At 44.1% G+C, this 25,488-nt stretch overlaps 1 protein-coding gene across 1 annotated transcript in view; it reads left to right on the forward strand.

Moving 5' to 3' along the window:
• The first annotated feature begins 877 nt into the window (after nt 1-877).
• Nucleotides 878-25,488, forward strand: part of ci (transcriptional activator cubitus interruptus) — a 77,245-nt gene continuing 52,634 nt past the window's right edge. The window contains exon 1 of the mRNA XM_011636116.3: nt 878-2,509. Within this exon, the coding sequence (XP_011634418.2) occupies nt 2,259-2,509 (251 nt within the window). The 5' untranslated portion in view covers nt 878-2,258. The remainder of the gene's footprint in view (nt 2,510-25,488) is intronic.

Raw genomic sequence — 25,488 nt, forward strand, 5'->3', positions numbered from 1 at the left:
GAAAAGAGAGAATTCTCAGTCAAAAATCAAATTTTAATATATAAATAATTATATTTTAATATATAAATAATTAATATATAAATAATTATAGAAAATCAAATTTTAATATATAAATAATTATAGCAAATCATAGATAGGATAATTCTTCGAATACATATTACATTTATAAAATAATCTTTTTCCAGAAAATCAAAATCAATATCGATTGCTATAGACTAACAAAGGTAAACGAGATAATAGAAATAATAAAAAACGACTAATATTTAGAAACGACTAATATTTAAATTTAAAGAAAAGTACTAATTTATAAAAAAATGTGGAATTTAATTTTATCTAATATGAGATTATATAGATTTTTAAAATACGATTTTTCTGAAGCCTTAACGCCGTATTAACATCAACATAGTTTATTTCAGTATAATATCACGCATGTAATATCCGCAAATAATTTTATAGTTGAAGTGCAATCTCGCTAACTGCTGCACGATAATTTTCGGTGCCCTCTTCCATCTAAAAGCGCATACGAGAAAGAGCGAGAAGGAAAGAAAAAAAAAAAAGAGAGAGAATGACTCGTCTTTCTCCGATACACCCACGCGCTTCCCTTCGTAGCCGCGAGAACGAGACGAAAGATCGGAAAGGGCTGAGGGTGGGAGTCAGGGACGGCTGGTGCTAGTTGAGTTGTCGAGCTGACACGCGTTCTCTCTCCTCGTTCCGCCATTGCTGTACCAGTCGTCTCCCTTTAACTTTCATCCCACAAGCTCCCTCTCTCCTCATGATTCTTCCCACCATTCCCGATTGAACCGCCTCTCTTTCTCTCCCGCATCGTCCCACAACGTCGTACCTCTTTCTCGTAACTTTTTCACTCTCTCGCTCTCTCTCTCTCTCTCTCTCTCTCTCTCTCTCTCTCTCTTCTTCTCACGTTCTCTTTTCCCCACTCTTTTCTTACATCAAATTTTCCTCTTCGAGTCTTTGCAGCCTCTCTGTCGCACACCTAGAACACGCTATAGCCACTGCCACACGCCCGGCCTCTCTCCTTCTTGACCATGCTCCCTCTTGATGGCTGTGATGGTGGTGGTAGTGGTGGTAGTGGAAGAGTTTCAGTACCGCCATACCCGCCAAAGCACAAGTACCGTGACAGAGCCCGCATGCACGTTTCAACTCACGCCTTTCCCAAAGCAGACAGCCTCGTCACTCGCGCGCCGTCGGGGACATGACCTGTTGTGTCACCAGACGAAGGGGATAATTATCTGCGTTCCGGACACACAGAACAGTGAAATTTAATATCAGAGTGCTTCAATTCAAGGAATAAAATCAAGTGTCGTGCGTGTTTGCCGATCAGCAGGTAGTGATTAGCACGGTGCTCTAACGCGTCCGTTCGTCGAGGATGACGATCAGGAAGGCGATCGTGAGGACGTCTGACGCATCGTCAGAAACAGTTTGATCGTGGTGAACGTGCTCCCGATTCGCGCGACCAGTGAGAGTCGTCGGATATGATGCTGATTGATTGACATCACCTTATTGAATCTGTCTGTTCAACAACGAGATCGTTCATGCGATGTTAATACACGTCGTGATTCCGTCGTGGTATACGTTGCTACTCGATCAAATAGAAACTGGCCCGCGTGGATTAACGAACAGTGAGTCATCGTCGTTCGGCTGCCAGTGAAAGGAGTTTCGTATCGGTAGCAAAGCTGTGAGGCTTAGATAATTTGGATTCATCGGTGAACACCGTTTGATATCAAGTACCGAAGTCTAAAATCGAAAGCGATTCTAAGAAATTCTTTCGAAGGTCGGAAGGAACCTTAGAGACGTGACCACACGAGCAATGTGCAAGTGTCATTGAAAATTTCAACAGAATTGGTTCCTCCGGAAATACCGACGGGCTTGTCGATGGAACACAGCACTATTCAAACTCCGACGATGAGGATGTAGACGTGGAAAGTCTAAGAAGTGTGTCTCACGAGATACCGTATACCTATCTCGATCTTTTCGGCCAGAGACAAGTGAGGAGCAATTACGGTGACACATTCATCACCGAGTCTCTCTTCAAAGATAAGTGGACGGCCTCTTTGAGAACGGACTATGTCCGCCATTGTTGCCCGTCGTTTGTATCATCGGTGCCGCAAGCAGGGTGCCAAGACGACGACCGATCTGCCTTGATCCTGGAAGGGACGGGCGGCGATTTTCTGGCGCGACAGCTGGCTTTGGCAGCAGCAACAGCAGCAGCAGCCGCCGCAACGACAGCGGCCGCCGGCAAGATGCCGGAGAAGGAGGTCGCTTATCATCAAGAGACATTCTCGTTGCTGCAGCCGCCGCCACCGCCGCATCACTCGCACTCGGCCTTCCACGCAGCTTTCCACCCGCATCCCCATTCGGCACCCCCGCCGTCATTTCACACGCATCACGGGCCACCACCGCCGCCGCATCCGGCCGCTTGGGAGCATCACGCGGCGGCGGCCGCAGCGGCTGCGGCCGCGGCCGCGGCTTTCCATCCACCGCCCCATCACCCGTGAGTTTTCATTTTCATTTGTTTTGAATAATCCATATGTGACGTGCTTCGAGTTGACAAGTGTCAAAATACAAAGGAAAATATTAGTCAATTGCTATTGAATTACAGCATTATTTTAGGAAATATTTAAAAAAAGAACGTTTAAGAAAAATCCTGATATCTTTGAAAATTTTCAGTTTAACAGATTTATTATAAATTCGGATTAATCCATGTATTTCATCAATATTTTATGAAAACAAGTTTGTTACTTAGAATTACTCTTCAGAGTTACCCTCGTGTTGTTCTTATTTATATTTAAGTAGAATTCAGAGTCATTAGATATGGATCGAGATACTGATCACTGCGATCGCAATATAGTCATTGAGCGCATACAAGTTTTCAACTTGACGTATATCGTAAAGGATTAGAATTAAGGTTTAAGACTTTGCATGTTATTATACATAACCCTTTCGTAAGGGGCAGACCGTAATATTAGTTCGCGGAATTTCGATCGAAGTTCGTTAATAATTAGTTCACTCGCAATCTCTCTCTATGCTCTATACGAGCGAAAAGACATTGATTAATGCGTAATCACCTATAATTTGTACATGCGAGAGTACGAGGCACACCGACGCCAACTGATCACGTTATATTTTGCGTAACACGATTGCGTCTAATAAAAACAGCGCGAGCAACGATTTTACTCGTATTTGCATAAACGATGTTCTACGATCGCGTTGTTGCGTGTCGCGAGCGTTAAACGAGAAGCGTTAATGGGAGGAAGTCCTCGACGTGAGAATCGGCGCCGATCGGAAAGCATGCGACGCTCCGAGTCTCGAATCGAATACGAAGGCGAAAGGGGCTCGGCGGAGAATCGCCTTACCGACAGAATAGCCGCTTAACATCTTAATCGAGTTAATTAAAGCCTCCTCGCACGTTTTCACGTTCCGCGAACACGACACGCGATTGCACGCAACGAGATTACCTCCTCCGACTCTCGCCGAGACTAGGCACTCTCGAACGTGGAAACGGAGTGGTGCGGCAAAGCGACGCAATAATTAGACGCTTCGATGCGGACCGAACAAAGCCGCGGTTTCCTCCTTTCAGCGCTTCATTTTCACCATGGAATTGCGGTGCCCCGACGAAAGGCTAATAAAGGCCACGCTGTTATTCTTGATCTTGAGGATACCATGATATCCCCGAGGAATATGGAATATCTTTCTGGAACTTTCAGTTCAAGAATGAGACAACAGATAACAAAAAAGTCACTCGTAATGTATATTTGTTATGATAATGTTTCTGCGATTTCAATACGCGTGCTCTATATTCGATGTTAATATCACCAATGTGATTAATCGGCGATACACTTTGCCAACTCGATGATCAATTAATAATGCACAATTAAAGTGACAATTATGCAAAAAATTAGTCGTTTAATCTCGGGCGACATGAATATTTAAATCGCGGGGACAGGGGGAGAGAGGAAAAAAAAAACAGATGCATTAAGAGCGTTGTAAAACTCGGCGTTGATTCTTCCATGGCATTAAATCAGCCAGCAACCGTAGCAGGTGTTCCGGAACGGCAATCACCGAAGCTCCAGTATGTCGGTCCAATTAAGCATTTAATTGCAACAGTTGCCACCCTCTCGATCATCCGTAATATCGTATCGATACGCAGGAACAGGTAGTAGAACTCGAGCGACTAATAAATTCTTGTCGGTTGACAATTTTATTGGGAGACGCGGAATCGCGTGTGATTGCGCATAGAATATCGATCTACATAATTGTACTGATTATTATTCGTGCAGAATCACGCTTGACTTATGTAAGAATTACCTAAATCTGCGTATAATAAAGTGAAGGATGTATAAATGTCATGTGTGGACACGCACAGGCCGACACATGCCGACACATGATATTTGCAAACTCACGTGCATTGTGTAAATAAATATTCGCTTAATATTACTGTCATCATTGAAATTGTCACATGTATAATAAGGCACAAATGAAAATTAGAAAATTTTGATTTTGAGGATATACGTATGTATGTTTTTAGAATTGGAAAAGATCAAAGAGAAATTAAAATACGTTATCATCTTAATTAATCGTTAAAATCCTAATTATCTTAATCCGTTAAATATATACGTGCGATTTTTTTCTACATTTGTTTTATTTATTTATTGTTGCTGTAAATCTCAAGACTAAATATGTTGATTATGTCTGCGTTTTTTAAATGTGTTAAAGAATCTAGAATTAAAGAACAAAAGAGAAAATTTAGCGATACCAATTTCGCGGTTCTCACAAGGGTACACGCGCCGATTATCGGGTCTCGCCTCGTCCTTTGTTCATTCGCTTTCTTTATTCGTGCCACGATCTTAAAGCTCGCAGTAGGAGGCCGAAGAGCGAATCGCGTCGGCTTCGTCGCGGTCGCCGTAAGCGCACGCACGGCCAAACAAATGGTGATGCTGACGTGAATCAGTGTAAAGGATGAAAATCTAAAGAAATGAAGAAAAGTTCAGGACGAGGCCGGGAAAAAGGAAGAGAACACTCGCCGGAGAAAATCGTGCCACGCGTATCTAATTCACGACGAGGAAGATGCGCGTCGGTCTTTTCTCGAGGATTTGCGGTTTTACAGCGAGCACGGTGTTGTAAAACGTCGTAAAGCCACCCCCCGAGTTGTGTGACAGATCGGACAAGTAGCGCACGCATGTGCGTGCGTGCTAGAGCGAGCATGCGCGTATACATCGTATACATCGAGCTACGGTGAAAAGTCCGTCGACGCATGATCGATGTGTTTATCTGTAATGTGTAATCTATATGTAAACAAGCTGTAAAGTTAGAAAATATCTCCGTCGGGACGAAAGGACGAAATTTCTTTCTTTTCGCATTATTTTCATATCTATAATAAGAGATATGAAAATCTATAATGAGAGATATATATGACTGTTGATTTGTCAAAAAAAAAAAAAAAAAGGAACGTGCAAAAAACGAGAAACTGAATTACTAATATCGTTGGATATATTGCCATTTCGTACCTTATAATTTACTTAATCGCTGTACGCTTGTACTGCAATTTTTCACAGATGTTGAAAAGCGTACCTAGAGCGTACCTAGAGCGTACCTCTCGATCATAGAGCGACGCAATCAAATCTTACGGCTATTACATGGTTCATTGCTTGACGCATAAACCGGATGTGTTAAAGCGACGAGATGAAGATTTCGATACATCGAATAATTTTTCAATTAGAGATTGTTTCACTTCGTAGAATCTCTCACGGATCGATCATATTATCATGATTTTTAATTGAATATATCTTATTATTATTATTATTATTTTATACATTGCTCGTTGACATATTGATATTACTTCTCGTAGTACTCATAACAAGTTCGAATACGCGCCATCAATTTTCATTTTACGATATTCTATTCTCTCGATCTTGTTTCCATCGCGCATAGACCGTTCGCGAGGCTATCGAAACTTCCGTGGTGCTTCTTGGGAACGAGAAAGGACGGAGAAACGATGGCGGATGTAAAGTGTATGGTACACGCCGGGCGCCGTGTCCCGTCTCTGCCTTCTCCTCGCTGTCTTGAACAGATATTTTCGTCTCTTTACGAGGACGCAAGACACGCCGTGTATTTTTGCCTTCGGCGTTTCGCCCCGTCACAGCGAACGATATCGTCGGTTCTACGTCGGCGTCATCGCGCGTCTTCGCTGACGAGCCACGTCTGACGTTTCGACACGGTAAACGCTCAGCTCTGTTAGTTAATGCATTGCGAAATGAACAAGATGGTGTTTTCGGGAGGACAAACTCGATTCCGACTTTGACGCCGATACATGTATACGATGATACCTCGGAATCGAAATCGAAAAACCTACCGAGCGAATTCGAGCGTCGAGGAGCGTGGAAGACGGTCCTTATCGTAAGTTTTTATCGTAATCGCGACCGAAGCATCACCGCTGACCCCACGCACCGATCGTGGGAGGAGGATCTCGTTTTGTCGCGAAACGGGACACAAACAATGCAACAGGATCGCCTCGCGTCCCGTTTATGAATCTCTTCATCGCGTGGGCCGTCGCGCGGGAACGAAAGGGAATCGCGCGGCGAGAAGATGCGGGCTGTTGTCCGGCGTCGTGGAAAACAAACGAGATGCTACCAGACAGATGCTGGTATTCTCCGGACTTTCTCGTGGGCATCGCCGACGAGGAACCGTCCAGATCGGATCACGCGCGCATAAAATATCGCGAGTCCTTTTACTTACGTGCGCTTTATCGGCGCGAAATTCCTCGTGGCGGGACGGCGCGGCGAGACGCGCCTTTTAATTCGTCGCGAATCCTTTAAACTTCGTTTCATCGAAATACGTTTCGCCGTGGTTGGAATACGAATGCGCGGATACATCGTTTCCCGCGGGCTCCCTCCTTAATTCGCCCGCGATCCAGACCGGACTCGTTTCGCTCGCGCTTATAAGGCGCGACCGCGATCCGCGCGATGTACTTTCGGCTTATCGAAAATACGTTCGTCGAGGCGCGCAAAGTGTTGTCGCGACACCTCTCTCGTTCCGCTTGTCGCGCGAAACATTACTTTTGCATACCCGTTCGTTTGGATTTCATTCCGATGCGAACGGGCGGATGGAACGACGCGATTCGCGCGCGCGTCACGAAATAAATATACCTCCTTCTTCGCTTATCTAGCGAATATCTCTCGCGCGAGATTTCACCTTTCGCAGTATCGAAAAAAATTACCGATAAAAAGAGGTGAGCGTGTGCTTCGTTAGGAATAGTACGGTAGTATCGAAATCTCCGCTTCCTTCTATCTGCCCATTAACCCTCGAATGATTTCTCGGTACTCGTATCATGGCGTAAACACCGACCGGACGAGCATACGCGATCTCGAGTATACGCCGCCGGCTGCGCGGCGATGTACGGATGTGCGTAAAAACGAGGGAGCGATTTGTCAGCGCGCGGAGTCGCGATGCAGACGGTAGGAAACTCGTCGAAGGAAGACATTCCCTTCCACGCGGCTTCGGGAGGCCATGCGCGTTCCTCGCCTCTTTCCTTCCGCGCCTCTTTCGCGCGAATAGAGAGCCACCGGTGCCGACCGTCGCGGATACGCACACTGCACGTGCTATTTATCATTGGCGCGCCGTCCATTGATAAATTCCACGCATTCATAACGCCACTGCCCACGTTTTGTGCCAGGAGCCTCGGCCCGCAGGAGACACACGATACCCAGGTACGATACGATACGATACGTCGCGATAGCGTACCGCATGCTCGCATACAACCCTCTCGCTGCGGCGAATCCCTGCAGCAAAACGCGAATACGTGTGTACGCATGCGAGAGGGCAAATTTTTAAATACAAGTGGAACTACGTGTTGTCTCGATTTACTCCTTAGCTCTTGGTAGCATTGACCTCTGGGAACGCTAATCAAATAATCTTCTAAAAATTTATTTTGCACTTAAAACATTGAAAAAAAAATAACTTTTTTTGAAAGATATTGTTGCAATTTTATTTTCTTTTTGCTCTTTATATTTCTTGTAGGGAGATTAGAATTTTTATGCTCACTTTTCCTGCCTCCTCAATAATAAATATATACGATGAAAAAAATCCCGTGAACTGTAGAGTTTAATTATTTTACTCAAATTGTATGATTAATCGAATGGTTGATGAATTTGGAAGCAACTACAAGTTATGAAATAAATAATATGTAAATCAATTTCAAATCAATAATGAGCGAAAGGAGAAAGATATTAGAAGTATAGTAACGAATGATATTTCTCGCCACCCGTGAGAAAAATACTCTCAGCTGGAATGACTCGCTCAGAGGCTAATCGCTTTAATGAGACAATTAGGCGATGGTACTCGTTGATAAGACGGGTTTGTTTTGTCTGCTTCAACCGAGTCGGTGTCCCTTCTCACTGGGATTGCGGCACGCCAAAAGGTTCTCGCGGCTCATTTCGATTAAATAAATATTCATTATCGCCGATGTGCTTTTCTTTCTCTCGATCAACAGTGTGATGCAGTGGTGATGAAACAAAAAATTCGTGGAAGACAAATAATCATCACTGCGATATCGATAGTTTACTTCGCACGATAATTTACTATTGCACGATGCATAATATTGATAATTGTTAATAATTTTTTTTGGTATGCACATTCCATAATGAGTTATTTATTGAAATGATTTGGAGTAATATAATACTGTAATAATTAGATTATTTTAAATAGTACGAAGTATGTTTAGAAAATAACGAATTAACGCATAATGTTAAAGTAAAATGATAGCTTGGACGATATATGTTATTTAATATTGATCTCTGTTGTAGTTTCGAGTACTGCTCCCTCCCCACCTCTACACTTGTGTATTTTATTGAGCGAATATTTTCAAAGCCCGAACTACTCGCACCGGCTCCCACGGTATTTCGTCGAGTGTTAAGAAAACCATGATTCGCACTTTCTGAGATAACAACGCGCCCTGATTTCTGTTACACTTTGTATTAAGATCGTCGAGGTCTTTTGGGCTCTGAAGGGGAAGATGGGAATGCGAGAAAAATGTATCGCAACGCAGGAAAGTAGGGGTGGATCGCGCGGGGGAAACGAGCCGACAGAGTTCGGCAGGCTGTTCTTTCCAGTGGGGGCAACGGTGGTGGAGGAGAGGGAGGGGGGGGCAGAGGCAGGCGCGAGGTGTGCCGTTGGGTGCATAAACAACGTTGTAAGTCGACGAAGCACGCGTGGCTCGCATAAAATCTCATAATGCCCTTGTCCAAACAAACGCACGGTGGCGGTGTTATGGCGTTCGAGAATTTACCACTCTGGGATCTCTTCTTCGAGAGTCGGGCCCCCGATAGAATGGCTCGGGAGAGGATTCCCCGTGCGCGCGTAGGAGCAACACATCTCGAATATCTGACCGTTTAAATGTATAAAATCGCGTGTGTAAACCGCGCCCTCCGATCGAGAGTCGCGTCCGGCTAAAGATGCGGCGTTCGTTTCTCTCGCCCTCCGCGAGCTTAATCCGATTGTCGAGGTTGTCCCATCGCGCGAAAGCGCGGGATTACAAGCGACAGATTAACGAGAATGTCTCTCTGTCCCTGTAGAACACACCGTCCGGATTATCCGAACTCGGCCGCATATCTTTATGTCGGTTTAGTGAAGTAAGATGATTCGCACGTGAACGAACTGTCATTTCTATTTTTCGACTATAGATATATATCTATTTTACTTTTAATTATTTATTTATATATATTTATATTTATGCAATGGTATTTATCATTTGTATGTTTATATCGTATACGGATCACAAATGATACTTTTTTTAGGTATAAATGTTTGAAATTTTACGCAGTTTGAGGGACTTCGAGGATTTAAATTTACTGTGTAGGGACTATGTAGGATTTAAATTTAACGAGGTAAACATTAGAAACGATATTTTCTAGGATAATTAGATTTCGAGGAAAAAAAAGCTGCAGGTTGGGCTTGATCCTGAGAGCGAGATGAACGAACGCGCGCGGTCATCGGAGCGTGAAACGAAAAGCGCGGAGAGAAACACGGAGGTGGCGAGAGGAAAGGCGAGAATCTTCTTAGAAACGACATAAAGATAACCGCTCTATCCGCGAGACGCACCGACCGACTCGTAATCCCTGTATAGGTCCGACCGTATAGATCCGTCCACACGCCGCCGTTGACTTCTGTCCACTGTCAAGTTAACGACGCGTAATGACAGCTGACAGAGGCGGCGGACACGATTTTCCAGTTAGACTTTCTTTTTCGTTGCACCGGGCACCGGGTATCCGCGCCGCGGAAACCATAAAGCCGAACCTCTCGGCTTTAATGCCGGTCGCCAACGGGCGCGCGGATGTCGTTCTTCGATTTTATCATCGATTCGCCTGGGCGCGAGAATCGTTAAGCTCGACTTTCTGCGAGCGGGATCGCGCCATTGCTATCGCACGAATGGCGTTGATCTTTTCTTTCTTTGCCATCGCGCGCGCCCGCGCGCGCGCGCAGCGCCTACGTCAAAACCATAAACCCGGCTAAAGTCGAGTAGCCGAGCAATTTCGTGGTGAAAATCGGCGTCGTCTGGAATGGCGATATTCCCGAACGATAAAGTCTCGAGTTATCGCTCGACTGTCGAGTGCGTTTATTCGTCGGATGCAAAAATGTGCGGGCGAAACGGTCCTGCTTTACGTTTTATTAGCGCTTCACTTTTTCTCCGATCTTTGGGATAATGCTGCATTAATATTTTATGACAAATATATTAATGCGCAGATAGTATTCGTTTCTCTGGGAAGGTTTTAGCAATATTCCTTGAGACACATTAATTATATTATCAAGTTGTGCGCGCGCGATAAAAACAGCAAAATATTTGGGATATCATTATTTTGAAACGACGAATAACGATTATTTGAAGAGACATTATCTATATCTCTGATCTAAGACGCTTGTTCGAAGTTTTTAAAAAAAATCGATCCGGTTTTCCCGCGCGTGAAATTCGAGAGATCCTAGCCGCCGCGTGAGTTTTTCCGTTCGAGTTCCATTCCGTGTTTTGCTGCCTGCCAACCGCGCTAATTGAGCCATTAACTCCGCCCTTTAATCTTTCGGTTCTTCCCCCAACATTCGACTTCCTTCGTTCTCAGAAGAAGAGGAGGAAGCTTCGAAAGATCCAAATCGAATCCTTATGTGGGGGGAACAAGAAGTCGAGGCACAAAATGTTCGGTGTTTCCTCAATAATAAGAGCGAACTATTAATTCATAGACTACATGTTATTACAAAATTAAAAAAGTTGCATATATATATATATATATATATATATATATATATATAAAATTAAATATTAAAATTTTTTTTTATAATAATTCATTCTTACATTTTCTTGTATAATAAACATATTATACACTATTAATTGCTTTTTTTCTAATATATTGACAGTTGAGTAAATTTTTTAAATATTTATTTGCCGTAATACAGACCGCGTGCGTGTCCAAATTCGCACATACTTCAACTGACATCTCGTGGATCGGTGTTTATTATCTCACGCTTTGACGGTCGCTCCGAACGAGAACTAGTAAGCAAAACATTTTTGTATATACAGAGAAAACACGAGTACCGGCTATATCTTCCTCTTTATTAGATCCCACGCGGGTGTGCACCGGACTCTCGAATCGAGATCGAGGCGATTCATGATTTTCTAAGCGACCGAAGGAGTCCCCCGTTGCCGCGAGGGGCACGCCTCGGAAATGCGTGTGTGTCCTAAACTAACATCTTTATAGACTCGATGTTTCTCCCAGGTTCAACTTATTACGTTGATTTATCGCTTTTGTATGCTGCCGAGCCCATCTGCCCCCGTCGCGTTCCATAACCGCCGCCTCGACCGCGAAGATCTCTATAGATCTTCGAATTCATAGCCCGGAATCTTTCGAGGAGCACTCGCGGATCGAAATAGGATCGAATGGGCTTAAGATATCAAAGCCGCGATGGAATGTTAACGTCGCAGATCGAAATTTTAGATTGCTCGGAAAGCGTAATTTAATCTGATTTTCACGCCCCTGTGTCTTAATACGTAAAATCGAGTAGTAATATTTCTTCTCCGATGTGCGAGTTGAAATTAATTTTACGCCTATTCCTTACGCGTGAATCAAAATCAATCGTTTTCTCGGTAGCGGCGTCGATTATCGTTAACGATCATCTCATCAACGGAGTTTATTGCTGACGTGCCACGGCGATCGATCGGCCGTCGACGGCGATGTAAACAAAGCACAGCCGCCGATCTTCTTAAGACTTCTTCCCTAGTAGAGGGTTGCGGTATCGATACCCGGGGTCATCGACGGAGGGTATCTCGAGAGGAGGAATTCAACTCTCGCGTTGTGAACCGCACCTAAAAGATACTGAGATGCGTGGTCGTGCGAATGGGCGTGCATCCGATTATCTTGGTAACTCAATCTCTCCTCTTGAGTCTGGCCTTTCCTAGCTTGAGCACCGCGATCTGCTCGATCCGATGCGTCAAAGCAAATCACACAGTGTCGCGATAGTGCAATGCGGACGCAAATTGTTGAGAAAAACGTTGGGATATAACGGTTTCATTAATGTTCATGCACTTGTACGTAATACAATATATTTCCTTCGTACAAGAGACGAAAATGAATACGTAAGGAATTCAACGCTTACTCAATTATCAAGTAGACAAGTGGCAATTACTCCTTCCGATTGATCCGTTGCGATGATTTCCCACGTGATATTAAATGCATCAATAGACGCTTGCGAATAATGTGAAATCTGCAAACGATACGCGAATTAATATATTTATTTTTGATTGATTGGACGTTTTGGAACGATTATCTATTCCTTCATTTGATACTTCCGATTCATCGCGATTGGCACAAAAAAGTTGGAGAAATAACGTATCATCACGACGAACAACTATTAAGCAAATAGCAAACGTGATCATCTTTCTCAATTAATTCGTTACGGCGCGTGAATCCATCTCGATGCATCTTGACTATCTTCGATTCACTGAAGCATCGAAGATTATTGATCCGTGAATCGTCAAACGATTGCTATAAAATACGAAACAATATGTATATATTAGAAAATGACATCTCGGAGAACGCATAGAGCGACGAGGAAGATATAATTACTCGTATTTACAGCCTGATTAGCACCGAGATATCGCTAGATTTAGAATATTTTTTTGTGAGATTCGATAAAAAGCTGCGAAAACATCGGAAAAGTAATGATTCAATTGCAATTGAGATTTTTTTATCGGTGCAATATTTCACCAGGATAAAAATACTTATATACAATTCATTAAAATAATTAAGTGAAAAATAGAAAGAATTAATAATTGTGTTTGTTAATTGATATTCATCTTTTGCTTATCGTTGTAAAAAAGAAACGCATAGAATAATTTTTTTTGAGTCTAAGACAACAACATGAAAATTTATGATTATATCTATTTTCTTCTATTATCATTAATGTCACATCTTTGCATTTTATTATTATCAATAATTAGTTTCGAACAACAACAGTCTTTTGAACTATTTTATAATAAATATTATTCAAAAATATCGTGTTTGCTTTGATTTGACTGTTATCTACTATCTTGATTGATATATGCGAAATAATCTTAATATATAACATATTTATCGTTAAATTAATACAAATATATCATAATTCGCTTTGATCGTCCTACGGGTGTAGTTGTCGCGTGCAATAATGGAGAAACTTACAACATCGTTAGCCGCATTAAGAGCGTGGCATCATGATAGCTTTTCTGATACGTGTCCTTCCCACGAGCGAGTTATGTAGCGCACGTCGGGAGTTATGCAAAGCGGCGGATGAGTAAACGCGGAACGGTGTCGAAAGGCGCGGATCGCGCTTAATCCGCGCCGCTCGTAAATCAGGGAACGCGCGCCGGAGCAGGCGCACCGGTTACGCCACGCGGGCGATCACGCCACGTGCGTTGCGCGCGCGAATTATTGCGTAGCCGCGTGCACACGCGGGTTCACCTTGCGTTCGCATCTACGCGTGCGGGAATCGCATCTAATCGCCCGCAAACTGAAGCGATCGTTCACCGGGGCGCTGCCCACGCTTCTCCCGTTATTTCAGAGAGCTGATACTCGTTCAATGAGGTCCGGCTGAGCGATGGGAATCTGCGGCAAAGAATACACACACACACGCGCGCACGCACGCACACATGTGAACATTCCACGAATCTCCTCACCGAAGAGATTTTCACGCGTCGTGCTCCGACACGAACCACGCGCGGCCGATGAGTACAAGAGCGATACTTCTTTCGGGCTTGACCTAAAAACGCGATCCGCCCACGCCGGTCAACAGGCTCCTCTTTCTACACAAACCGAGTCTTGCGTGTCGCGTTCGAAAAACTCATGTGCCCTCATCCGACGTGGACGGGTTTCATCTGTGGAACCTCTCGTAATGCATTAAGTCACGGTGGATGCACTAATTAACACATCGGCGATAAATGCTGTCACGATTTTTGCGGGACAGCCAATCGGTTTGAGTGTTATTGGCTCATAAATTACGACGTGCGATGTAATACACTGCGGACTTTACGTGCGCATAATTACGATCGTAGAACTTTTATCTCTATACAGTTTTATATATATATATATATATATATATATATATATATATAAAACACGTGGAAATAATTATTAATATATTTCAAGAAACATTTGAGATATAAAAATGATAAGCTTATCAGCTCAATAAGATCGTAGAGAGGCATAAATATTTCATATCACACACGGCTAATAATTAAAAGCTAAAGAGATAAAATCATCTCGATAATTGTCAATTATTCCTTTAGTGTGATTTGGAAAAAGAAATGACATCGTGGAAGAAATTGTGAAAATTTTTCTTCAAAAAAAAGTTATATGTTTTATTTATATAATTATATGAAAGAATATTGGAAGGATAATTTTAGGGAAGACACACATGTTAAAAAAGTTATGTAATTATTTATATTGACAAATGTCGGGCACGTTCTATTTTCGCACCTGAGTTTCCGTTCTCCAAAGAAACACGGTGCCACATGGGCAGAGATTCCTCTTAATCGAAAAAGCAAACGTACCTCTCGTACAAACGAAAGATAATATCCCGGAACGTTTACCGAACGTTCGAGTGGACGTCAAAATGATCGAGAATGCCTTCCTTGTGTATCAGTCTCAGAACTTTCACAACGAACCTACGCCGATGTGCGCTAAAACGACAGTTTCCATGGGCGAAAGTAGAACTGCCCGTTTTATCAGAGAACTCTCGCGGGAAATTTCACACAGCCTTGGCGTTTAAAATCCTCGCGAATCTCGGCGCCATCGAGAATCGTATCGGGTGTGCCGAATTCATTCGGCGGTGATGTTTGCAGTGGATTGATAGCCGGGAGCGCACGCGGTTCCTTCTCTGAAACCGCCCCTCGATTTTCTCGCGTGCTCGTAAAATCGATTGGTCGATTGGCTCGCCGGGCATTTCGCTCGATCGACTCACCGTGAAACGTGATCGTATTACTGGCCAATCCACGGCAGGCAAGCAAGTGTTCGTTTGCTCGTGCAATTCGGCCCGCTTACCTTCGATTCGTCGACAACAAATCATTGTCGGGGGCACGCGCGCACGGTGATGCTCCAAATGGCTTCTTCGCTCTATCAGTCTTTCCCGTGGTAGATAAAGACCGCCAAAACTAACTATATTAAATTAGTGAAACTTTTATGAAATGTTTCTCACTTCTTTGCCGTAAATCTCGGAAGCTAGTCTGATATAAAAAGTTTAACTATATAATCATATTGCTTTTATGACGTCATTGCTTAAGAAATTACAATTTTTTTATCAATTGTATGTACGTGTAGTTCTTTTTTACGATTTTTTTTGAACAAGACATGCGGGCTCTATTATCGGCCGCGTATAACAACGCTCGTAAACGAGAACGAGCGGAAACGAGTTTTGTCGCGAGTCTTCGACACGCGTCGCTTCGCGAACGTGATAGCGGACGATAACGAACGGTAATGCCGCTTCGAGGTGCGCATTTGTATGAGCGTAGAACTGAGCTTGCTTAGTCGAGGAATAAGAGGGACGTCTGATGTATCCCGAGTAACGACTAATGTGTTTCGCAGCGGGAACTCTCGATCGGTATGTCTTCATCCTTCTTCGCGGCAGGTGCGAGATTCGCGACGGAGCATACGACAAAATAAAAGTAAAACCAAGGACGGCGAAGAGAGGCGAACGATTTTGCGTGGCGGCTTCAATTAAGGATAAAATGTCCCTAAATGTAGGATGATTATCTTAAATGTCGTATAGGACAGGATGGCAATAATTTCAACGGTGTATTTCGGAAAATCCTCCCCCTCCTCAATTAATATTAAAATGTTTTAAGTTGCTAGATGCGAATCACTTAACTGTAATCTAGACAATATGTGGAGTTTAAATGTTCTATCGCGGTGAAAGAAAATTGAGGATCCTGTGTGAGAATATTACAGTGTTAGAAGATAAAGGATAGGCGAGCAGAGCGGTATCAAAGATGAAGTTCACAGCGGAGTAGCACGACCAAGTCGTTGGTACCATGCATCATCGACCTGGACAGCTCGCTGCCCTCTCCTCAGCCCTCTTCTCCACCGTGTTCCGCTCCGTTTCGTTCCTTTCCGTGCCTTCTTCGGTTGGCCTCTTACCTTCGAGATCGTCCTACTGCGAATACCTACCTATCTGCTCGGCTTAACCTCTCCCAGCCCTCGCAGCAAAAAGACTAACGCTCGTCGCTCGGAGTGGTTGCTCGGAGTGGTTGCTCCATGAGCTCACCCAGGATCGATCGATCGATCGATCGCACGTGTGTTTTTCTCGATGGTAGACAGATATTTGTTCTAAATAATAGCCGCAGCATCCTTACCTCTTTACGATGATACGGCTATCGTTGCGAAGGAATGCGTTTCATTTCGTCAAAACTTGAAGAAACGAGATAATAACTAAAGGTCGTTTTGAATTTACAAATTTTGTTCGCGACTATTCGCAGATATCACACGAATTCTTTTTGTGCGAAAAATATGTGACGCTATCCTGGATTTCCCGCGAAAAGGATCGGCTGACCGCTCGATCAGGCAATTACGAGTTCCGCGATAAACTGAAATATCTGCGGTTTGCGGATAATCGAACGAGTTGTTCTAACATCGATGACGCTCGCTGGAAGCGATTACCAGAGAATTTAACGTACCGATATCTAACAAAACGAACCGCGTTCCGCCTCTCCGTCCTTATCTACTCGAAAGCCCTTGGCTTCGTCCTGCTCTCACCACGGGAATGCCGACGATAAACGGCGATCGTTTCACTCGGCCTGGCTGAGTAAACCTAGGCACAACCCTCTCCTCTCGGATAAGATCGCGGCACGGTCCCGAGTAGACGGCGGAGTTAAAGGATAATTTAGTAATTACGGCCAGATGCTTGCCCCCCGGGCAACCTCTCCACCACTCCTACTACGTCCGTAATCTTACTCTCGGGACGCGTGGTACGTATTTATTTCGTGTTTGTCTCAAAAACTGGTGCGACGCGTTTTCTCGATCGACCGTTCGAAGATCTCGCGATGCGAATAAAACGCACGGATAAAAATTATTCCCAATCTCTCACTTGTCATTACGAAACATGAAAATTTTCTTCACGCTTTACTCGTCCGTGTGCTTCATATGCAAAATATTCAAAAGTTTTTTTTCGAGCTCCAGTTTGTTTCTCCCCTCGGACTGCGGTTCCATTCTCGTGGAACAATTGTCAATGGTGGAATTCGTCCGTGCATGCGTGCGTGCATGCGTTCTACGTTAGTATGTTCGCGCATCGTATATGGATATCGCCTGTATGTATACACGACCGAAGGCGGTTTTACGCGCCACGAAGATCGTGCGAGTTTACTGTACGAGCGCTTCTTTGTCCGGTGTGCGCACACGCGAGCGCGTCCCTTCGCTCGTGTGTGCACGTGAATTTACGTTCCGCGTCCTTCTCGCACGTAAACGTTCCATCCTCATCCTCGTCCGATTCCTCGGCCGACCGTAGATGATGCATCGTCTCGTACGTCTCGATCGGAATCTTCTCTCCTCGTCGCGCTTCCATCCCTTCGTCGGCTCGTCCCTCTTTTCCTTCTGCTCCTCCTCTTCCTCCTCCTCATCGTGCTCTTTCCCTCTTTCTCTCCTTCTCTCTTTCGCTCTTTCACTCTAGCCGGCCTTAACAAACGCTGGATACAACTCAATCGTCGGTCACGATCCTCAAGGGGCTCTCACACCGAGAGCGAACATATCTAGCTTCTAGCATGACAAATTGAATGAAATCGGATTATCTTCATCCAGAGTTTCAGCGATGAAATCTTCCTTGATTATTAATCGTGATTATCACTTTTTTAGAGAATACGTCAAAAGACTTTGCATGGACTTTTCGAGGAAAATCTCGATAAACTAAGCAATTGTTGATCTTCAACAGAGATTGGCATTCTGGGAATCTTTCATAAATTCGGAATAGCGATAGGAGTCGTCGACCGGCGAAGATCTGGACGGGTAGAAACGATGACGAAGGCGAAGAAAAGGGAACACGAGATGAGCCGAGAAGAGATGCGGTCTGGCTGGCATTAGCATTAGCGCGAGTTTCCAAGGACATTAATCAGGATTAAGCGGTACGAGTCGCCGCGGCACCTGACGACCGAAAACGCACTGCTATTTTTTTGGACGCGCCTGCTATTTAATTTTCACCGCCCACTTTCTTCGCGCTACCGACCGTTCATTAGTCACTCAACTCGTACTCAGCATCTCGTTTTCAGACGCTTTTGTCGCTCAGACGTCCGACTGACGAAAGGGTTAGAAAATCGCCGCACGTCGTTTCAATGGAACTTGCTTGGAGGAAGAGAATACGAGGTTCGTTGCACTTCACCCGCTGTTAGGCCACTGCAAATGCGAGAATAAACGCCAGGAATTACCAGCGGAATTTCTCGACTAAATTTTTCGGCCAACTATCAAGCTCAGCAATATGCATTGCTGATTAATTCGCAAAACAATTAAAACGCTTTAATCGTCACCACGGTCTGCGAGCTCTGTAAGAAACGCTTCTTTTATCGCACGGGGTTATCGGTCGCTCTCGACATTAGCCATTAAAATGATTGGTCCGCCAATAATCGAGTCGACAACCGAGTCTCGCGTTCTGCCTCCCGATGAGTCGAAAGTTGTCTCGAAGATATGCTGCGTATTAAGCCTTATTTATACTTCCGTTTTAGTTTATAAAGAACTTTGACACGAAACGAATCAAAATAAAAAATAAACAAAAATACACGTGATAATGCTAGAAAACGTATATATTACTATTTATCTTAGTGTCAATGAATCGAAATATTTAATAATGTTTTCTTTCTTACTTTATTTTATCCTTTTATTCTATTTCTATTTAATAAATGAATTATTGAAATTCTCGATGACGCGGTAAAAACCATTTTTGCTTAGAAAGCGATAAATCGAATATACCTATCGGTGAAGAATCTTCATTGTCTTAGGTGAAGCACGATGGTCACAGAGTTACCGCGAAGCTAGTCTAGTTGGAATGAATTCAATGAAGGCACTGTTGATGCACGAGTTCATTGATATCGCTCAATTAATAAATTTAAATAACCCGACGTAATTCCGCGGCGTCTCTTGCCGACCGCAGAATCGAGCTTTTAGCCGCGATGCAGCGCCGATGAGCAGGTCTATGCGCGTGTGCGTGCGTCATCTTTCTTCCCCTCATATATCCATTATTCCAATTGGAAGACTCGGAACGCGGCGAACACTTATACTTTCGCATGCGAGATATCGCGCGAGAATGATCGTATATAGCTCGCGTCATCGGCGAGCATAACTCCGTATCGTTCGACGAAAAAAAGCAAAAGCGTTTACGTCGTTAATTTACACAACCGGAGCGTTTCCTAATCAAAGATTTCATGATTTCCCGTGGCTGCGTATCGTGTTTACATTTTTCAAGAGTAGCGCAAGAACCGATTTTTAAAATTTAAAGATAAATCTATTTTTCCAAAATGATATCTCCAAGATTTGTGATAGAATCGCATATCGTTGCGTATTACGGTGCTCATTAGTGCACGAGGCTGTACTCGTATGAAGGGTAGGTGCAAACAGGTCCATTAGACTCAATGGGGACATTCTTTTCGCGCGTGTTCGCAGCTGATGTAAATCGCCCTTAATGGGCCGCGTTAATTGAAGCTGCAGTCCGCACCGCGGCTCGATGGTATCAAGCCGCCTGACTTATCGCGAGAGAAATTCCATCCAGCTGATCGTTCCTGCGAAAGCAGCTAGAGAACGCATCATTTGTTTGTTCTCCCTATATCATCGCTTTTCCCTTTTTATTCAACGTGACATTGTTTCGATTGTTCACGTATAACAATAAATTATAATATTATTATTTCTAACAATATTATTATTTCTAACAATATTATTATTTCTTTTGATTGGGAGAGAAAGCGTCGGAATATAACATGAATTTGACAGAAACGCCGAAATAGTCATGAACGCGCGATGACAGCCCCCGTCGTACTTTTTCAAATCCCTATCCACCTACTTTGCCCTGCACATAAAGCATTATAACTGCCATCACTTAAGTTAGAGACCTCGATGAGAGCACGCCGTCGTGCGCTACGGGGTGTCCCGAAAACTCGCGTCCATCATCTTTTCGTACCCGTCATTTGCTTCTTACGCGCGCCCTGGCCGTCGTCCATCCCCTGGCGGCGGAGATTAATGAGAGGCGACTGGGCCTTTAATTTTGCTTTCATTAATTCGGTAGGCCGGTGATTATATATCGAGGGGTTGCCTCGTAAAAGGGATAGCCCGTAATGAAATGTGCGTCGATGGTTTTTTATCAAAGGCACGCAGCTACCGCTGGTAATTAATATTTGTGTACATCGAGCACTGTGTTATTTACGCGCGCATAAAGCGGACTTGCGACTCCGGATGTATTGACAATTTGAAGCACGTTGACGAAAAGCATTTCAGGCTGTATGGGAATGGATTTATAGTGGCGCTCTCTTTGTAACGTTACTTTTAATATCGTAATTTTTCCGATTCACTTGAATGTCAAAACGACGCGAGTTTTACGTTTGGCGCTATGAGAAATTTCGTTCGTCGGAGACGAACGCCGGACGCTGACTTCACGAGTTCATGGCACTCGGGTAACCCTGTGACGCTGTCGCGGAGAAACGGCAAAAACGCCGAGAGCAGATGCGAGAAGAAACGCGGCGTATAGTCAGGGGCGAGATTTAAATCGCGCGAGCTGACTCGGCTCGGTCATTAATCGCCGTCACCGCGCTAATTTCGGCCGGCCGCGCAAATACGCTTCCTCAGGTGACTTCTTGCAAGCGACACATTTCTTATTCGAAGAAAAATGACGACGTTTTATTTTGTTCGTTAATCCCCGCGGTACGTGGGGGTATTTTCTTCCTAAGAGTAGTCGAGGATAACGAGAGCGTGACCATGATAAATGCGATCCCTCGTATTGTCATTCATCGCTTTCATCCGTGCCTTTTAACAGAGTTTTTACCGATGTTTTTATCGCGAGTCATCGCTCAATAGGCGCATAGGCTTGTCGTATCTACATTTTATCCCTCTTGTTTCTCTTCCGCGGGAAATCAAGTCGTGATTTTTAGTGATCGGAGCTTCTTAGATCGGAACTATCCAGCTCGATCGTATCGAAAGTTCAAAGGAAGTCGTACGCGTCGATGCGTCGCGGCTTAAATGTCGCTGCGCTCCGGACGCGTTCCAATTATACGCGAGAAACGATCCGAAACAGGTTCCGCGGCGGAACGTATACATAATTTCCCGCCCCGATGCCAGTAAAGGAGCAGGCTACGATTTTATAAGAGCCGCGCCTTCTTAACGCCTTTTTCTATCTTTTGTCCCCGCGCGCATTTCTCCCCGCGGAGCGACAAGCCTTTTCCTTTTCCCACTGGAATCTGGAAGCCATGACACGCTTCTCCCTCTCCCACCCTCCCTCTTCTTCCCCTCCCCCCTCTCCCTCTTTATACCATTTCACGGTTGTATTTTGTTATTCCACCCTTTTTCTTCGGACCACTCTTATCGCCGTTCTCGACGGCATCGCGGCCGTCCCCGAGCGAAGTCGCACGGGCGCATAACAAGGAATCCTACGACTTTACGGCCGGTGGACGGCAGCACCGAGCTTTTATTGGCCCGCGCTTCAGCCGACTAATGGCTTTGTGGATCCAGATCCGCCGAGTGTTCATGCACAACTTCTTCACCACACAATTTCTTTATTTTACCATGTCGTTCCTTGGTGCGCGCCCGCATCTATATATATATATATATATATATATATATATATATATATATATATATACCTACTTATCACGATATCACGATTTCGGTGTCATTAATGGTCACGAGACAAGTGATCGCCGAGCTTGCTCGATGCTACTGTCAGAGACCTTTTTATATACGTGGAACAATTCGTTATTTACTGTGATATTTCCATCCTATTCGCGTAATGATTCTGACGATATCGAATACGTGCCCATACGCTCATGCGTGTCGGGAATTAATTTACGGTACTTCTCGCGGCTTAAGGAACGGCTTCCTTGGCGCGTCGGCCAGTTGAACAAGAATTAATTTTTAATGCGGTAACAATATGATGAATAAGAAATAAGAGCGCGCGGAGCGCGAGAGGAGAGAGAAGCGAAGAAGAGGCACGAAAGGAGCCGCCAGTGATAATTGACCGTTTAACGATCGCGCCGATTTCTTCCCCGTCCGGATCCCCACGCCGGCGATTCTCCGGAGAGAAATGGAGGGCGAAGTCGGCTATCCTCGGACAATATACGCGTCCTGTGCGCGAGAATGTCGAGCGAGTAGCGCGAAGCGACGACGAGTAGGTACGAGCGAACGAGGGAGTCGTGGGTACAACATCATCAGAGGCAGGCCTCTTGGTCGGTGGGTTCCTTCGTCCGTTCCTTTTGTATAATAAAGACGCGTTCTGCCGCGCACTACACTCTGGTGCTCACCCTCTCCTCTTATCTTCTCTTTCTCTCTCTCTCTCTCTCCTTCTCTCGTTTTATCCACCATCCTTGCTCCTACTCCTGTTCGCGCCGTCGCGCCGCTCTTTCCTTCTATCTCTTTTTCCCTCTCTTCTCTCTTAATAAATGTCTCTTTCTATCTTCCGCTGTCTTCTTCTCTCCGTCTCTACTTCGATCTTTTTGCGTGTGTTTCTCTCTCTCTCTCTCTCTCTCTCTCTCTTTTCTTTCTCTTTCGCGCATATCTTTATCTCGCTCTTTCTTCCATCCGCTTTACTCCGTTAGTGGTCCTTTCGTACATCCTTTTCTCTTCCAGCCAATTTCGCTCGTCTTCTCGCGCGTTTTCCTCTTCTCTCTTTCGTTCTTGCTACCCCTGTTATTCTCCTCTTCCATCTCTTTCTTTCACTCCGGACTCTTTTCCCCTCTCACCCGCGCCGGTCGCCCGCAGCGCGGGCATCCGAGGTATTTTTGAACCGGTCCACGACGGGAGGCTGCTACAGGGCCGCACTTTTCTCCAGCCATACTCCGAAATCTTTGGAACGAAGAAATTGATCAAGAAAATTAAATTCATAAAAGGATTAAAATCATTAAACAGTAGATATTAAACAGTATATATTAAATGAATAATAACATACTGGAATACTAGAGCAAATTAATATAAATAATTTAAATTTTGCGCACTAAAGGAAGCTAAATGACGGGTACAAAATCAAAATTTTTATTATCTTCCTCAGAATACAAGGTATGTCTGAACTCGATAATGCAACATAAACAAAGCTGTAGCGATCGACCATGCAAGCGCCTAGCATAGTACGATCGAGTTGCGGATGAATTATTGAACGCGGCTGTTGATCAAAAGGGACCACTCGCACGCGGTAGTATTCAAGTACGTACAATGTCTTATGTATAGATATATAGATGAGATAGATGAGATGAGATAGAGATGAGAGAATATTATTAGAATATCCTTGATATCTTAAGAGAGAAAAGAGTATCAGTTTTATAAATATCATTATCTTTTATATAGAATTTATCCAAAGAAGACAATTTTCAACATTTCTTTAGAGAAATGTCGGAAATTGTCTTCTTTGTTTGTCTCAGAATTTAAAGTTCTATAAAATTTGCGATCTTTGAAGGAGTTGCATGATCAAGTCGAAGTGTACGGAGAGACAGAGAAAAAGATGTAGCGTTCGTTTTAATTTACCAAAATACACTGGCAACGACAATAAAGGCGCCAAGTAAGAAAAAGCTCATTAGTCCACGACCTTTGCTTTCTTTTCTCGCAGTGCTTGCCTTTATCTCGTTTTTAGTGTTGGAGCTAATTGGATACTCCCGGCGCCATGCCATTACCGCGACGCTTGTAATTTTTGTTAAACTGGTTTGTCCGAGTAAAAAATTGACACGGTGCGGGTTAAATGTTATCTCTCTGGAGGTTGTATTGATTGCTTAATACACGTAACTCTTATTATTATAATATTCAGTTTCAATAAATCGTACGATTCGCGCAATCGCATTGTGATCCCGGCTGAAAAAATACTAGTCTCAAAATACCGTTCAATTATTTTTACGTCGAAAACAGGGGAAATTGGGAAATCAGTGCTTAACGAAGCTGCCTGGATTCTAAACGAACGAATTATTCTCCGCGGAAGGGGAACACTTGAAGGGAACATGGGCAACAGGTGGCTGTGTAACGTGCGAGAACGATTTGTCCCGAGGGTATCGCCGACCAGCCCCTCTGATGCAGCATCGAATGCGGATTTCTCCCCCTGTTAATTTCATCCTTCTTGTATCTAAACAGGTGCCACGTGTTTACTTTTCCATTCGTGCACGACGAACCAATAAATCAACTAATATTTGGCAATATTCGTAATTATTGTACGTAAAAATGTCACACTATTATGGCAGATACCAGAAGAAGAAGACGCATACAGGATATTTTTTATAAAATATTGAATAACTTTTATATTATAATGTAATTACAATTACCTCGCGCGAAAATCTGCAATATAACTATCCCATATGAGATAGATTGATCGTATTAACGAATACAATCTCGAGTCTATCATTCGTCTCTGTCCCGAGTAACGTAATTACCGATCGATGGGACTTATTACGTTAAAATTACAGCGCGGGCAATCGCGGGTAAGCTCATTCAATAACGCGCTGTTACGATAAGGCTCTGACTTATGAGCTTTGATAAATCGATCGGGGTCTATTTTCCATCATCGTCCGTTAATTGATCTCTGTCGAGGAGCAATGTTTTCCGTCATGCGCTCTCGGGCGAACAACAAGGGCGCCACGATATAGGAACGGGGTCCGAGGGTTCGGTTTCGACTCGACCTCCTGCTCGCGCACGAATTACGTTAGAACTCGACAGGTGGTATCGACGAGTCTTGAGGTGCGGAGTATCTCGTTTCACGACTCGCGTATCACTTCTCAGGGATCGAAGTGAGAGTCGCGGTCGAAAGCAATAAGGAGCA

Source organism: Pogonomyrmex barbatus, unplaced genomic scaffold (assembly GCF_055798465.1).
Source record: "Pogonomyrmex barbatus isolate J1 unplaced genomic scaffold, ASM5579846v1 scaffold5, whole genome shotgun sequence".
Classification (NCBI taxonomy): Eukaryota; Metazoa; Arthropoda; class Insecta; order Hymenoptera; family Formicidae; genus Pogonomyrmex; species Pogonomyrmex barbatus.